The 16,347-nt window shown below is 39.3% G+C and overlaps 1 protein-coding gene across 1 annotated transcript in view; it reads right to left on the bottom strand.

Annotated features, from left to right (window-relative positions):
- The window catches only part of CRIM1 (cysteine rich transmembrane BMP regulator 1), a 309,698-nt gene that overhangs the window by 270,999 nt on the left and 22,352 nt on the right, over positions 1-16,347 (bottom strand). The window contains exon 2 of the mRNA XM_077811884.1: positions 15,970-16,143. Within this exon, the coding sequence (XP_077668010.1) occupies positions 15,970-16,143 (174 nt within the window). The remainder of the gene's footprint in view (positions 1-15,969; positions 16,144-16,347) is intronic.

Genomic DNA, 16,347 nt, shown 5'->3' with positions numbered 1-16,347 from the left:
CCTCCTTTTTGCAGGATGCCCACCAGTATGAAATCAGGTCTGCTACTCCTTGTTACATTGTTGCAGTTAGCGCCACCCCTTGGCTGGGAGCTATGTTCCTGCCACACAGGACTGCCAGTTGCATTTTCTATGGGCTAGATTCATCTCCTACCTGATGGTAAAAACTCCTCTTGCAGCGCTCCTACAATAACGGGGTTAGAAGCAGGACTGTAGTGGCTTACAGGGAGCTATGACGACTAGAGCAGTTCCCTTCTGTTCTACAAACCCTGTTTTGGTGGGTACATACATGGCCTTAATGTATTAGGCTTAAACCATTTTGGTGCCAGGTTTTGAATCTAGACTCCCCAATGGATCATAAGTAGACGGTTAAGTAGGTTTTGGCTAACCTCCACATAATATCCCAACTCCTTATATGCCTCTTTGGATACGGTCACTCTGGGGGCATTTAATAAGCAATAAAGAGTCCAAACATCATTAAGAGAGGGAGTGAACATTGCCCAGTAGCGCCTCAACCTTCTAGAATGTAGAGAGGGGTTAACTTCAATCCCTCAAAACCAGGAAATACAAAGTTAAGGTACGTGCTAGCCCTGCAACCCAACCTTAACTCTGCGCTCTTTGAGAGATGCCCAACCTGTTAACATCACACATAATGGATGTTTTAGTCTAGCCCACAATGAAGATTGCAATACAAAGTGGAGCCCCTGAAAAGAAATGGTATTCACAAAATAAAATGGATTTGACACAGCTATATCACCAATCTGTCACAACAATACCACCCAGTATGCCTCAGACAGGGGACATCAGTTAAACCCCTGACAGATAGGGGAATCTGACTTTGAAGAAAATGCAATGCTGATTTTTTTCTTTACTATCTTTGTTCTTATACAGCATTCACTGTGATATGTGAAAAACAAGGCTATTGAAAAGCTTTACATTTTTTTCCTTTAAAAGGTGGGCTATTCTTTCCAAAAATAAATCTGGAAGCTCTACTGAAATTTTTAAATCATAGCATCTGGGTGCACTACTGAAACAAAATTCCAGCCTGACTTCCAATAGCTTTGTTTCTTCTCCTTTTTTGTCCAAGACACCCTATGAAACAAGCCATTCAATTATAACCCTGCCTGGAGCAGACAGAAAAGACATGTAGCTTTTGGCATTATTACTGTCCCTTATCCACTTCTGCAAAAAGTCTGCAGTGACTACTGTGGAAAAAGAGAAGAGACCTACTGATGTAACTGTGCCAAGTAGTATGAAGACTCAAACCCAGATGCTAGAATGTTAGGCATTTCCTTTGCTACAATGCGACTGTATCCATTAGCCAAAGGTCAAATGAACATTTTAAGAACTTCAGTATTTTTTAACCTAGGGTGAATATTTTCTTTGCCTTTCCAGAGTTATCTGCCAGTGCCAAGCATGTTTAACTAACATTTAACATCGAATTAATTAATATTTTAGAAGCTAAGATTTTTGGCATGTATATTTTACAAACCATTTAAATTCCAGCACCTTAAATTAATGTGGATTGGTTTGTCACTATGACAACTATTTTACATGTGCATAAAACTCAAGTTTACAAAGCTAGCCATAAACCCACTTGACTATGAAAGTTCACTATTTTGTTCTCTTCCAAAGAATCTTTATAGCTCTTAACCTGGAATGCTTTGTTTAGTTTCTGTGTTGAAAGTTAAAATTAACATGATTTAACACAGACTGATCTAACCGTAGCTAGACTCTAGCTATTTGACAGTACAGCACAAAACTCAAAGACTACAGGTATTTTCTGGATAGTATAATATATAGTGCATAAGGAGATGGGAAACATTTGGTCAGCAGCACTGCTTTTAAAAGAAAAATCTCTGAAATGAGGTATGTCTGAATTCCATATTAGCACCAAAGCTATCCAAAAAAGTAAAGAAGCCTTGGGATAAATCATAGGTGGAAGAGTACAAAATGGAGTTCTTAGAGAGGAAGGATGGTCTTGCTACAGCACTGCTTTGGGACTCAGGAGACTACTTCTGTGCTATCTTCAGCAAAAACCACTTATCTCTGTTCCTCATCTGTAAAATGGAGATAATTGTTTTATCCTGATTTGTTGGTCTTGTCTATTTAGATTATAAACTTTTCAGAACAGAACTGTTTCTTACTGTTCTTGTATGGTGATTTGCACAGTGGGGCCCTGATCTTGATTGGAACCTCTAGGACCACTGCAATACAAATTATTTTGATTATGATCATTAATAATCATACTGATGATAAATAATCAGTCATAATAAAGAGGCAAGGTAACTAACCCAGGGAAAACCCCTCACAGACTATAATTTAAACAGCACTTGCCCTAACATATAAGTACTCAAGAACAAAGCTGTATGGGTTAAGTTAAAAATATTAAATTGAGAGTAATGTATTAAAGGCAATCAAATTCTACTCTATGTGTATGTACTTGTGTATATACACATAATCCTTAAACACACTTACCTGCTGATCCTACAAACAATTACATGCTTAGTTTTATGTGCATGGGTAGTTCCCTACAGCAGGGGTGGCCAACCTGAGCCTGAGAGGGAGCCAGAATTTACCAATGTACATTGCCAAAGAGCCACAGTAATACAACAGCAGCACCCCCAATCAGCTCCCCCCACCCAGCGCCTCCCACCCAACAGCAGCCCTGCCAATCAGCGCCTCCCCCTCCCTCCCCACCTCACATCTCCCAATCAGCTGTTTCATGGCATGCAGGAGGCTAAGGTGGGAGGAGTGAGGGCACTGCAGGCTTAGGGGAGGGGGCAGGAAGGGGTGGAGTGGGGGCAGAGCCAGGGGTTGAGCAGTGAGCACCCCCCAGCACATTGGAAAGTTGGCACCTGGAGCTCCAGCCCCCAAGTCGGTGCCTATACAAGGAGCCGCATATTAACTTCTGAAGAGCCGCATGTGGCTCCGGAGCCACAGGTTGGCCACCCCTGCCCTAGAGTCAAGAGACTTCATGGACGGACAGCAGATGGAAAGAAGGGAGGAGCAGGGAATCAACTACCTCATGTCAAAATGCTTCTGAGGGAGAATGTAAACTACTCTCATGTATAAAATTGAAGGATCACTTTGAAGCCAGTCAAAATCATCTCACCAATAATACATTTATCTACAATAATACATTGTAGAAGGGGAAACCTACTACTTTCTGAGAGTACCTCTCTCTCACACACACACAGTGAAGTTCAGGGAACATGGAAAATACTTTGAAGAGAGTCCTGGGCATTAGCCCAGCAGCTCCTCCAACTTAGATTTTGAAATCTGTATTCCGTTGGCCCCTTCCTCAGATTTAGAAAAGACCAGAGGGAGCGGTGAGCCTTATATCTGTATTTTGAGACATTTCTTAATCAAACTTTCCACAGCTGATTCTGTACTGATTACAGTCACAGAAACATACAGAAGACAGGAAGCTCAAGGGTACATGCCTCGTAGCTGGTTCCCTACTCCCTGGCTGAGGAATTTCTCCAGCATACAGTCAGTTCCGAGGCATGACACTGTTAGTCTCCCTGCTTCTTCTCCCCACCTTTTCCCCCTTTCCTCCAGGTCTCTGAGCAAAACATAGGAGAGGAGCAACCCTTGTAGATCTTCCCTCTTTGACAACCAGCTGGCTTCTAGCTGCAGGCCACAGAGCCTGCAACCAGAACCGAGCATTTTTCCAAATGTATCAGGTACAAACACCAGTTTCTGAGGTTCTGTGTCTATGCAGCTAAAAGTTGCATTAGCCAGCCACTCTTCAATATATCATTATTTGCATTACACGCAAGCTTATGCTGACATCACTGCTTTTCTGGTTTCACCCAATTATTGAATCTGTGCTGGATTATAATTGCTTACACATACAATATTAGTTTGCATTTTTTCAAGTTGATTCTCATTTTATTTCTTGCTCGTGTTTCTACTGCATAGCTATATTTGCATTTGTAACTGTCACAACACTTCCCCACTTTAATATCATTCTCTATTTTCATTAAATTACTGTTTACTCCCTCCACTGATCCCTGCAAAATCCCACTAAATGTCTCCCCAACCATACTTAGCAATTTATCAATTACCCTTTGCTAAAGGCCTTAAGTCTGTTTTCAATTCATGTGCAGATTTTATCCAACCAAATTTGAATTAATTTTGAGTATAGGATTTTATGAGACAATATAAATGGCTTCACTACAATCCAGATGGTTCTTGTCAGCTCTTATTTTTAGGCCTACATTAATAGTAAGACTTATTAGCTTTCAGTAGAAAGGGTCACTGCTCTGATTAAGCACAGCAATCAATGTTTTTCCACTGATAGAAAAATGAAGATAAAGCACTAGATTGGGAACCATAGCGATAGTGGCTCAGATTCACTGAAAATACTGTAGCTCTAAGTTTCAAAATATTTCAACAAAAGGATACACCTTTATTACAGTTAAATGTACACAGCTCCCATATTAGAACAGGTAACAATGGACAGAGAAAAATCAGTTTCCACAATATTTAAAAATATAGTTTACATTTTCCAAACAACTGATGAAAAGTTGTGTCTGAAAATTGTCAATTTATTAAAATCAAAATGTTTCATGGAGACCTTTATGTCAGACACTAGCTTTATTTCCTGACACCACACCTGGCAAGCTGCTGGGGACCCCAGGGCATCAAGGGTCTGCTGCTCCAGGGCAATCCAAATCTAAACAAAACCAGTATTTCCAAAATACTCCACAAAACAGAAACCCTTTCTCCACCCAGTTCTAGCTACAAGTGATTAAATATTCTAAAATATCATATTATATGTAAATTTTTACATACCATTCTCTAAAAGTATTAAATTAAACCAAACCTACATTCATACAGTATTAAAGCTTGCACATTTTAACATTCAAAAGCCAGAATTCCAGATTTCAGTTTGAATAACCAAACTCGCTAGTTAGTATTAATCGCAATACTGTCCAATCAAATGAGCATGTTATTTTCTCAATATTACAATTCACAGCATCTTCTATAACCCTCAGTAAGTGTGAATTTGCAGCTTTTTTTTTTTTTTACTTACACTAATTTCACTGTCATTCTAGCCCAGTAGATAGCTGACACTTTGTACATGGTAAAGTCTCATATAAGACAAAGTTGATAATCCGTCAGCATTACCTACTACATATTTAAATACAAGATCTATATTATCTGCCTTTGCCCAGAAAAGTGGCCATGGGCAAGCCCACACCTCCATCCCAAATGCTCAGGCCAAACAGCAACCTTTAGGAACTCCAGCCAGACTCCCTCCCGCCCCCGCCCCCCCCCCGGGGTAAAGCACAGAGAGTGAGAACTTCTGATCCCAGCAGCAGCTTCTGCAGCCTCCTTCAAAAGGCTTTGCCGGGGCAACCGCCCTGAAAGTAAAGTTTAAATGCAGTTTTGTTCCAGTTTGAGGGAAGAGAATCTTGTTATGTCTCACAACATTTGCTTTAGAACTTGCAACTTGTCACTACATATAAAAAGAAGACAAAGTTGTCCAGGTAGGAAACGCAGTTGTGGCTGGGCAGGAAAAGACGACAACCAAGCATTAAGATATGTTTGAATAATGCTGGCAGCAAGTTGTAATGATAGGTTGCTCTCAGCTATCCTATGTTTTCACTCTGAGTCCAGGACAATCCATAGTATCTGAATAGAAGCCCTTAAGCATCAGATGGCATGGATGCCTGCCAATGACAGCTTCAAATAGCTGAAAGTAAGATATGATCAGCACCCATTTGTCTCCATGGGGCGTTAACGCTGAATCTAAAGATGAGAAGTTGAATGTCAATATTATTTCACTGCTAATTATTTTGGCAGAATGTGCCTCTCCTACAATCCCAATCCAAACCCCATGACTTCCTGAGTACCAAAGGTTCCAAATGTCCCCTAGCCAGATGCTTGAGTTTCTGGCTTTCCCTTTCCACCCCTCCCTAACAACTTATACAATGAAGTTATGTACCATCAATAAAACTCAGCTGCAACACCTAAGAATGTAAGCACAATATTAAAATAAGTTAAACTGAACAAAAAAGGAATACTGTACCAACATCAATTTTCATGTTTAATAAAATAAAAGCTTCAGTTTTTTAATCTACCTGAAAGCTGCTGCAGAATTTCCAAACTGTCAGACTTTGCCATGGAATTTAGAGCCAACTTGCTACAATATACACAGGGCATTGTCTAGAGATAGAGAAGATGAGGAGGAATACACCACTAATCCCTGACTGAGGGTGCCTTGAGCAGAATTCATTTCTCTTGTGGAACCGTAGTTAAATACTTATTTACAAAACTTATCGGCTAGAATAGACTTTAATTATGCAGTTAAACATTTTGTGCAGTCATCTGCGCTCACAGATGGTTCTTGTGCAAAGGTGGTACTTTTAATTAAATCGTGTTTGTTATTGATTTAATTCCAGTTCCCTTTTTGCACGAAAAATTGAGAATACTGGCAGAAGCAATTTAAACTGCAGACTGTTCTCTCCTCAGACTATGGTGCATGCTTTTGAACAGCTTAAAAGATATAAGTCTGGCATGCACAAACATTAATAAAAGGTTTAAAACTACTAAAACAATTTGCCCCACAGTTTGGGCTAAATTCTGCCTTCAAATAACTAAAATGGGAGCCAAACATAGGTAACAAGCAACATAAGCACATTCAAGGGCAAAATTTGGCCCTTTGCCAGGATCACATTCCTGACTGAAGATAGATGCCAAGTTTTAAAGTTCAGCCATTTGAGTTATTGGAGCAAAAACATACATGATTTTTTTTTTTGAAAGTAGAAGATTTATTCCAACACTCATATAATTCAATAAAAATTCAACTTATTTAGCTCTAATTCTCATGAAGTATCAACCTTTCAGACCACACAGGTGAAGTTTCAGCCCAAAAGAAGTCAAATTTATGAACTGAAGGCTAATATTTAGAATGAAGCTGCCTTCTCAAATTTAATGTTCAATATAGGAAAATGCTGTAATACCTGTTGGACCAGCTTTAGAGTTATTCAACTACGTGTAAGAATAATGGAATGCAAAAAGTATGTTTCAAATAACTTCAACCATCTTCATAATCAGCAAATCTCAGGAACTTTAAAATAAAAATGGGGTGGGGAAGGAGGAGAGGGAGGAAGACAACACGAATCCCTCTTCCTCAACACAATAAGAAGTTTATGAAATTAAAGGACACATTTTTATGTCCAGACCAAAAACTGTGTTAACAACTATATTTGTTCTAGAGTGCAGTTTGACCAAAATTTTCTACCAGAACATAATGTCTGCTGCAGAGATGGTGTACATTTACTTGACCAAGTACATAATTTCTAAACAAAAATTTGCCCCCAAACTGGCAAAAATAGTTTTAATTTTCACATTTAAATTGTCACTTTGTGTGTTTTATTATAAGCTTGATGGAAATGGGGTTTAGGAGCATTTAAGTTAAGGGTTTTGGAAAGATCTCTTTGCATCTGGTGGCACACTCATTGCTCTCTGTAGATTACTAAACCATTGCTTCCTAATCCTCAGTCTGTACATGTGTTACAGCAGTACTCAAGCCCAGATCAGAATCAGGGCCTATTAATGCTTGACACAGAGAGCTGCAGTCTAATCAGAATATTTGAGGATTTATTTTTCCTTTGGAATGCACCAGACTGCTGAAGGATAAACTCAGAATACACCTCTCCCCTCAGCAACTCACAGAGAATCTCTCCAAAATTTTTAGTGAGTCCTTTAGCTGGACAACACTACAATGCATTTTCACAGCTGATGAGAAAAAGCCTTGAAGAATTCTGCACTTATAACCTCAACGCCAGATTTTCTGAGGTACTGAGTACCCATATCATTTGAAGTTAGTGAAAGATGTAGGGTTTCTGCATCTCTGAATGTTCCCTGAATGTTTAGGAAAATAGGAGGGGGACGCAATCTTCCAGGACTACACTTTAGCTTAGCCCATCTGCTATGAACTTCCTCTTTTCTTTTCTAGAAAAGTTCTTGAGAGCCATCTGATGCTTTCATACTCAGACTTGACTCTTCCCAGATTCAGCCTCTGGAAACCCTCACCCATGGTCTAGCTCTGTCAACTTCCCAGTTATTGGATCAAACTGCCATCAATAGATCCTTCAAAAGCTGAAAATAGCCACACTTACTGCCTGGAGCTCAAGAACATGGGAATTCCTGCATCAAATCAGACCAGTGATCCATCAAGTCTTGTATCCTGATTACCATGACCCAGTATCTGATGCTTCCTTCCTTCATAAGAAGGTTCAAGAAACCCCTATAATATATATTTACATAACTTGCTCGTATATGTTTTTTCCTAGCCTCAAATTTATTCATTGTCATGCCCTGAAGCATGAAGGTTTATGACCATTAAATGTTTAACCATAGCTAATGTGAACACTCCAAGGTTGGGCTGGTTGCCAGACACTTCCCATGATGGATCCAGTTTTTTGGCTGTGCAAAGTTATGCACAGCTAACCATTCAGACAGAATTTTTCCATGTTGGGTATCAACCTCAGGCTGAATTATTCCGAAAGCTCTCACGAATCTTCCCTGTGACTGGACTCTGCATGTCTCTTCCCCACAAAACAAAATGAGCATGCTTAAGTCCAAGTCTACAGCTAAAGGCAGCTTCCAGCTGCTTCAGGCTGAGGTGGTACAAGACACTGAAACGGAGGTTAGAGAGCCTGTCTCCCCAGCGCTTTCAATGCTCCTCCCCCTGCTGGCACTCAGAAGAGGAGAAAGTAGGCAGATTTGAGCGCAGAGAAGGCAAAAGCAGGCTAGGGTGGTAGAAAAGGGGTAGAATGTGAGAAGGAGGAGTCTAGTGAAAGACTGAGCAGGTGAGAAGGGCTTGGAGGGAAGGGGAAGTTGTGCAAAAAACCTGGGGCTAGGAGTCAGCTGGCAGAGAGTAGAAGGGAAACACAGACTGGATGAGGAACTAGGTGACTGTCTGAACAAAGACTGGGACTAGGAACCAGTGAGGGGAAGGGGGACTCACCTGACAAGGAGCTGGGCTGCAGGGAGAAATCTGAGACCAGCAGGGTAAGAAATTGGGACAGAGTGAGGGAGGAAGCGGGAAGGGCAGGAAATTGAGACTGGATGAAGAGCCCAGGGAGGGAGATCAAGTCTGGGAGCCAGTAGGAGGAGGTGGGAAGAGAGACCAGATGAGGAGCTGGGAAGGACTGGCTGGGTAGGGAAACAGGGTGTGGGGAGTGGCAGACTGGAACTTGTACAGCAAGCCTGGAGGGAAGACTAGGAATAGGATGAGAAGACCAAGACATTGAGACTGTGACAAGAAGTCAGGGGAGGAGTAGAGAGACAGGGCAAAAAGGGTCGACCTTGCAGGAAAATTGGCAAGAGAGTCTATGCTCACTAAAGCATACTTCCCTCCACAGCCTGGAATGGACCCAAGATCTAGGTCTCACCATTCCTCTGGTAAACCCAATGGTAGAAAGCGTCTCATCCCACTTTCATGTTGGTTCACAGGGGATAACCTACTATTGCTATGAGTTATCCCATTAGCCCAGGTGGTTGAGAATCTAAACATTCCAGCTTTGCTAATTAACTAACCTGTGTATTAATAATGCCACATGATGGTATTTTTTTTTCAGTTTGCTTTTTAAAAACCTAGGCAATTACACATGTACACACCTATATTAAAAGAACATTAAGGTTGTAAAGTCAAGCAATCAAAAGTTAGAAAACGCCAGAATCAAGCTTTATTCAGCCCCACTGTGCATGCGTTATGATGATCAAAAACTGATTTTCCCCACAGGAACTCTGCCTCATTCAGTACATCAGATGGACTTGCTTTAGGGATGAATCAGGATTGTGTTATAAACAGAGACCTGCCTGTAGGATCCCTGCTTCATTGGTTACAGAACTTGGAAGTGTAACGAAGGAGTCAGGGCATCACAGGAAGAGAAAGGAAAAACTTAAGGTTAAAGCATAAAAGAGCTGGATTCTACCCCCGCCTCTGCCACAGAGTTCTTATGTGATGCTGGGCAAATCACTTAAACCAACCTTTTTACAGGTAGTCACTAATTGAGAGTTCCTCAATTTCTGAAAGCCCAACTTGGTATCTTGTGGTCTGACATGCAGAAGTGCCTAGAACCCTCAGCTGCAACTGAAGTCAACAGGAACTGTGCTTTGAACATATTTCATGCTATACTACGTAAAGTATTCTGACAAAATCAGGTTTTAGGTGCTTCAAATTGGGCACCTAAAATTACTGGATACTTTGACAATTTCTCTGTGCCTCAGCTACCCATCTGAAAATGGGTATAATACGGCTTGTAATAATATGGGTTTTGTTAGGACCTGAGGCCAATTCTCTAAGAATAATTAAATTCCCTTTAACTTAGGGTTGTTTTTACCTCATCACCAGTTGATCAGAAAAAACTAATTTAGGTATATTACAATTTTTGTTCAAGAGCACTAGCTACAAAGTTATATAGTTTCTTTTATTTCCGTGAAGTATAAAACAAGATAATAATGAAATTACCTTGTAAATTGAGTTAATCAAGGAGTTAACAATACAACTTAACTACAAAGAGAACAGTTTAAGACCAACAATTGGTGAAGTTACTGCATGAGCACAACAAATAATCAAATCACAAAATTAACATAATTATTAAAGGATTTATTTAATCTTTCTATTCTTATGTGGTTTATTTAGTAATTTATTTTTCCCTTGTGGAAAAAATGGGTTCAGGTTTAAATCTTTAGATAATCCAGGTGGCTCAGATCAATAATAAGATTTGCTTTAAATCCAGGTTAGTTAATACCCAAAAGTAAAAAAACGTGTACTATATACTTAAACACCCGTGCTATTACTGTTAATGGCTAGCCACACACACAAGGCTAGGATAGGTCTCTCATGGCAGGCATCCCTGCACAGTCCGGTTAAATAGACAGGGTATGTCTACACTACAACTAAAAACCTGCAGGTGGCCTGTGTCAGCTGACTTGGGCTCACCGGGCTCAGGCTACAGGGCTGATTCACGGCAGCACAGACCTCTGGGCTCAGGCTGAAGCCCAAGTCCCTCTCACCTTGCAGGGTTCTAGAGCCTGGGCTCCAGCCCAAGCCCAGAAGTCTACACTGCAATGAAACGGCCTCACAGTCCAAGTCAGCAGGCATAAGCCAGCTGTGGGTGTCTAATTTCAATGTAGACATACCCAAAGAGAAAAAGTATCTGCTCTTTACCTTGCTTGCCTTGTAGAGCTTCAGAGTCATTCAGGAACTGCAGTCTAGGAAACCAGGCAACATTTTCTGTTGCAAGTACCATTACACTACTGGGGGGGGGGGGGTCACTCTCAGGTCAGCTGACTTATCTGATGTTCTTGGCTTGGTCTATACTACCATCAGTATAACTACATCCCACGCGACTTCTCAGATGATCTTCTGATCAAAATCAGGAGAAATCCCAGGTTTCTCACCTCAAATGCATTTGTCCAATCCAGATCAGGCAATGCCATTCTGACTCTTGATCCACTTATGGGATTCTCCTTTTAGGGCACTGTTTTTAGTCACATCCATAAGTCTATGTTTGTCCCAAATAAGCAACACTGATGGAATAACAAGAAGTGATGACTACCAAGATTACTTAAATACAAGGGGTTGAGATCAACAGCAGAAACTCTCATCAATGACTTCTTGGTTATTGGGGCCTGTTGTCTTCCTGGTCATTACTTAAGACCCATTGTCTTGATTTACAAAAGTAATTCCTTGCCCATATTTAAACTTCAAGAGAGACAAGGCCTCAAATAAAAATTTGCCAAATGGTCACATCTGGGATTCAGTGAAATAATCTTACACCTAGTATCAAGGCTCAGTCAAGCTGTTCAAAGCTACTTATTAAAATCAATAAACCAACTTATTAAAAATATAACCACTTAGTTTCTATTCGATGTCTAAGTGACCATATGCATACATGTCATACCTACACTCCTATCTCATAGGAGCGTTGTGAAAATAAATTCATTAAATGTCTGTGAAACACTAAGATACTTCAGTGATAAGTGCCATCGGAAAGTCAAGGAGAAAAAAAAATTAACAATTCTTTGTCTTCAGAGCGGGGTTTGAATGGTTTCCAGTAAACGAGGCCTGGGTTACACATTGAACAGTGAGGATAAAACAAAATATTGAACAGCTACTTGAATGTTGCAAGCTATTTATTTATTTTTATAATCTTCAATTACTGTGTACTTATTTACTTAGTTTCCTAATTGTTACAAAGAAAAATGTTCCCATGTCATTAACCAGCTGAAGTTAGAAACATCAAGAAAACAGTTATTTGTGCATCACAGTGTTCCTGACCTATATCAGCAAAAACAACAAGGAGTCCTTGTGACACCTTAGAGACTAACAAATTTATTTGGACATAAGCTTTTGTGGGCTAAAACCCACTTCATCAGATGCATGGAATGAAAAATACAGTAAGCAGTACATATATTACAGCACATGAAAAGATTAGAGTTGCCTTACCAAGTGGGGGGTGGGGGAGGTCAGTGCTAACGAGGCCAATTCAATTAAGATGGAAGTGGCCTATTCTCAACAAGAAAAGGAGTACTTGTGGCAAATCCTGGATTTGTGCTGGAAATGGCCCACCTTGATCATCATACACATTGTAAGGAGAATGATCACTTTAAGTAAGCTATTACCAGCAGGAGAGTGGGGTGGGAGGAGAGAAAACCTTTTGTAGTGATAAACGTCCATTTTTTTCATGATTTGTGTGTATAAAAAACAAACATCTTCTGCATTTTCCACAGTATGCATCCGCTGAAGTGAGCTGTAGCTCACAAAAGCTTATGCTCAAATAAATTGGTTAGTCTCTAAGGTGCCATAAGTACTCCTTTTCTTTTTGCGAATACAGACTAACATGGCTGTTACTCTGAAACCTATTCCCAACAGTTGACAAGAAGGGGTGAATATCAGAGGGAAAATTACTTTTGTAGTGCTAACAAGGCCAATGTACTCAAGGTGGACGTCCCATTCCCAACAGTTGACAAGAATGCGTGAGTATCAGCAGAGGGAAAATTACTTTTTGTAGTGACCTATCCATTCCCAGATTTCTTGTCAACTGTTGAGAATGGGAGATGTCCACCTTGATTGCATTGGCCTTGTTAGTACTACAAAAGTACTTTTCCCCTCTCTTGATATTCATCCCTTCTTGTCAACTGTTGACAAGCCATCCCACAATACCCCCCCCGATACAATCAATACAAATGTTCATGGCGAGGAGGTGCACCACCAAACACCAGGAGCCAAGTGGGCAGACACACACAAGCAATTTAACAACTGCAGTGGCTGTATGCCAACATAAGTAAAGTTGACAATTTTATAGTGTTAACATGGCTTGTCTCCAGAGTTTTTGTACCACTTTAGAAACCAATACAATTTAACAAGTACAACTCCACAGCGTGGATGTAGTCATACCAGTATAGCTTCTCCCTGTATATTTATGAGAATAAAGTACTTACAAGGTAAAGCACATTTTTATTTCAATCATAAGTGTATTTGGCAGCATACATAACATGGCCTTTGTTTCACTGCTAAAATGGGTAGTAATGCACATGGAGTTTTTTGTGCATGTCCTTTTTATTTTGTTGTTTTTTTTAAATGTTTATCTGCTTATAAATGGGGGAACACTTCTGCTAAAAAAGTATGCTTTATGCTGTAATTTAAATATCCTCTGTCATATTCAAGAAAATCTGTCGTGGCTATGCTTTTCTCTCCCTCCCCTTTTGCTACTAATTCAGAAAAATAGGTTTAATCTGTGAAAAGTCTGATGCTGTAAGTCATGTTCTGTAGAATACTCTGAATAGTTTCCTATCAGCAATGAACACTTGTTAGGAGTGTAGCTGGAACCTCTTAAAGAAAACTGTATTAGAGCTTTGTCATGAAGTGACAATGACTTACATGTTAACTAGGCTTTCAATGTTGGGGGGGGGGTGGGGGGGAAGAGGGTAGAGAGAAAGGAAGGAAAGAAAGAGGGAGACCTGAATATTTTTATTTTCTCAAAGTATTCGCTGTTGAAAAACAAAAACAAATAGAGCAAAAACCAGTGAAAGACCAAACTTATTTTCTGTTGACCGTTAAAGTATTTAATGGTTTAATGTGGCTTCAAAGAATTTTTCTATAGTTTCGTAACTGAAGGGCTTCACAAGCAGTACAAAGTAGATAGAAGAGTACAGGCTAAATCACTTAGAAATAAATTACTCAGGACAGCAGACATCATTTGAAGCTTGTTAAGATATACACAGCAAGTATATTATCTCCCAGAAATACAAATAGTCTAACATTACTAACCTACAGTATTATAAATTAGATATCTGTAATGGTACTTGACTTTTATCCAAGTACTTTACAACATTAATCCTCAGAACACTCTTGTTCAGGAGCCAGATCAATATTGTAAACTCATTTTCTGAGACAGGCAAGTTACAGCTTCTCTGTCTGTTTCTCTAAGACCACAGATGCTGTCTTTGTCAGAGTCAGGATCAGAATTCAGCACTTCTTTCTCACAGCATTAGACAACATATCTATCACTTTAAGTCATGAACTGTGGAAAAAAACTGCAGACAAAAACTTTAAAACAAGGCGCAAACTTGAAGTGTTAGTTTCTTTGCTGCCTTTTGTACTTCAGAGACATCCCTTGGTACTACTACACTTCTAAACTTTTTCAGTTAGGGGTATGATATCCAATAAACTAGCAGTACAAGCCCCTACTGTGGGTAAGCTTCTAACAGATCAGACCCAGCACAGAGGAATATTCACTTTCACCTTATTATTATTCCATATTTTTCTAGTTTATTGTATGAGAACTTTAGCAGGTTTTCAAATTACTGTCATTTTCCATTGCTTAATTAAGATTCACACACTTAGGCAAGTCTCAACATTTTGTTTTCCTGGGAACTTGTTAGTTTACTTATTTAAACTACCCTCATAAAAAACTCAGACCAACATGACTAGTATTCTTTTAGAACATTTAAGTTTAACACTGCATTGAGTCACCACGTGAAGCTACAGCTGTGGACTTTTAGTTGAGTCCAATTCACTCATTTACATATCTGAAATAATCTCCTTGTAAATTCTTAGGATGTGTTGGAAAATAAATGTTATAACAAAGTAAAATTGCATAGACAGCTGTCAAGAACCACAACGTTTTCCATCCCAGCTCAGAGAACTTTTAAGAAAGTACTTCATGCAGGTTTGATTGCAACACAATATCCCTGAGCTGACTCTTTCGCCGAATTTAGGACTGCTTTGTTAAGTAGCATGTAATATAGCAATGTCTTAAGTGCTATGACACCAAATGTGAGTATGAAGATAAGTATACACAAAAAGTGTTGATCTAAAGTGAGCTAAAACAAAGGGAAGACAAACAATTGAGAAGTACTAGTATTAAAGTAATTGTACATTATATACTTCTGAAAAAGGAGCAGCAATTCCATCATCATGCAAAACATTGAGTCAAGGCAACCAAGAACACCTTAAGATTTTTCCTCTTTATTTAGGATATTTAAAGTCCCAACATTTTTTCATCTATCACTATAAATATAATATAATTTTGAACAACTTGCTTTTCCACAACTCTAAGCATTTGTGAAGCTGCACAAAGGTCAAAAGAGGACACAAACAATTTGTGTTAGTTTTGTCCTTGTCAACGGTAAAATGCACTTTTTAAAAAGACACTTAACACAAAGACAATATCAGTCTCATCCATTTTCAAATTGAGGTGTCTTGAGAGTCAAACTGGATAAACCACATCTTCCTTAAACTCCACAGTGCTAATATTATCTTTAAGACTTTTAAAAAAAAAATCACTCCTGTTCTTTTTGGAAGTTAAAGGCAGTTAGTCCCTGAAACCACTTACGTTGTTTTACGGATCAAGTATGATCATCTAGTGATAGGCCCTAGTGAAAGATACACAATAAGGAATTACAAGTTGAAAATTACTAAAAAAATCAAGCGCTTACCTTCAATCCTTTTTAAAGCTGACAGGCAAGTATCCTGGCTTGGAAACTCAAATGGATTACTACAAGTGCGAATGGTGTCACATTCACATTTCCCATTGATTATGTTGCAACCGGTTACAAGGTTTTCATTGCAAGGTTCAAATCCAAGCAGCTGATCATCATCCCAATTTTCATCTGAAAAAACAAAATGAAGTCACTATGTTTACTGTATTTTCACTTAAGTCCACTTAACTGCCTTAAAGCTGCCCACAAAGGTGCCAACATTAGGAGCACTCAACAAGCTTTGTTTTTTTCCTATTTAAAAAAATTAAGTGCTATTATAAACTGGATATGTTTTATATGCCACTTTTGTATATATAAAATATGAGGGCCACATGC

The sequence above is a fragment of the Eretmochelys imbricata genome, chromosome 3 (assembly GCF_965152235.1).
Source record: "Eretmochelys imbricata isolate rEreImb1 chromosome 3, rEreImb1.hap1, whole genome shotgun sequence".
NCBI classification, from domain to species: domain Eukaryota; kingdom Metazoa; phylum Chordata; order Testudines; family Cheloniidae; genus Eretmochelys; species Eretmochelys imbricata.
This window is presented reverse-complemented; position numbering and strand designations above follow the sequence as displayed.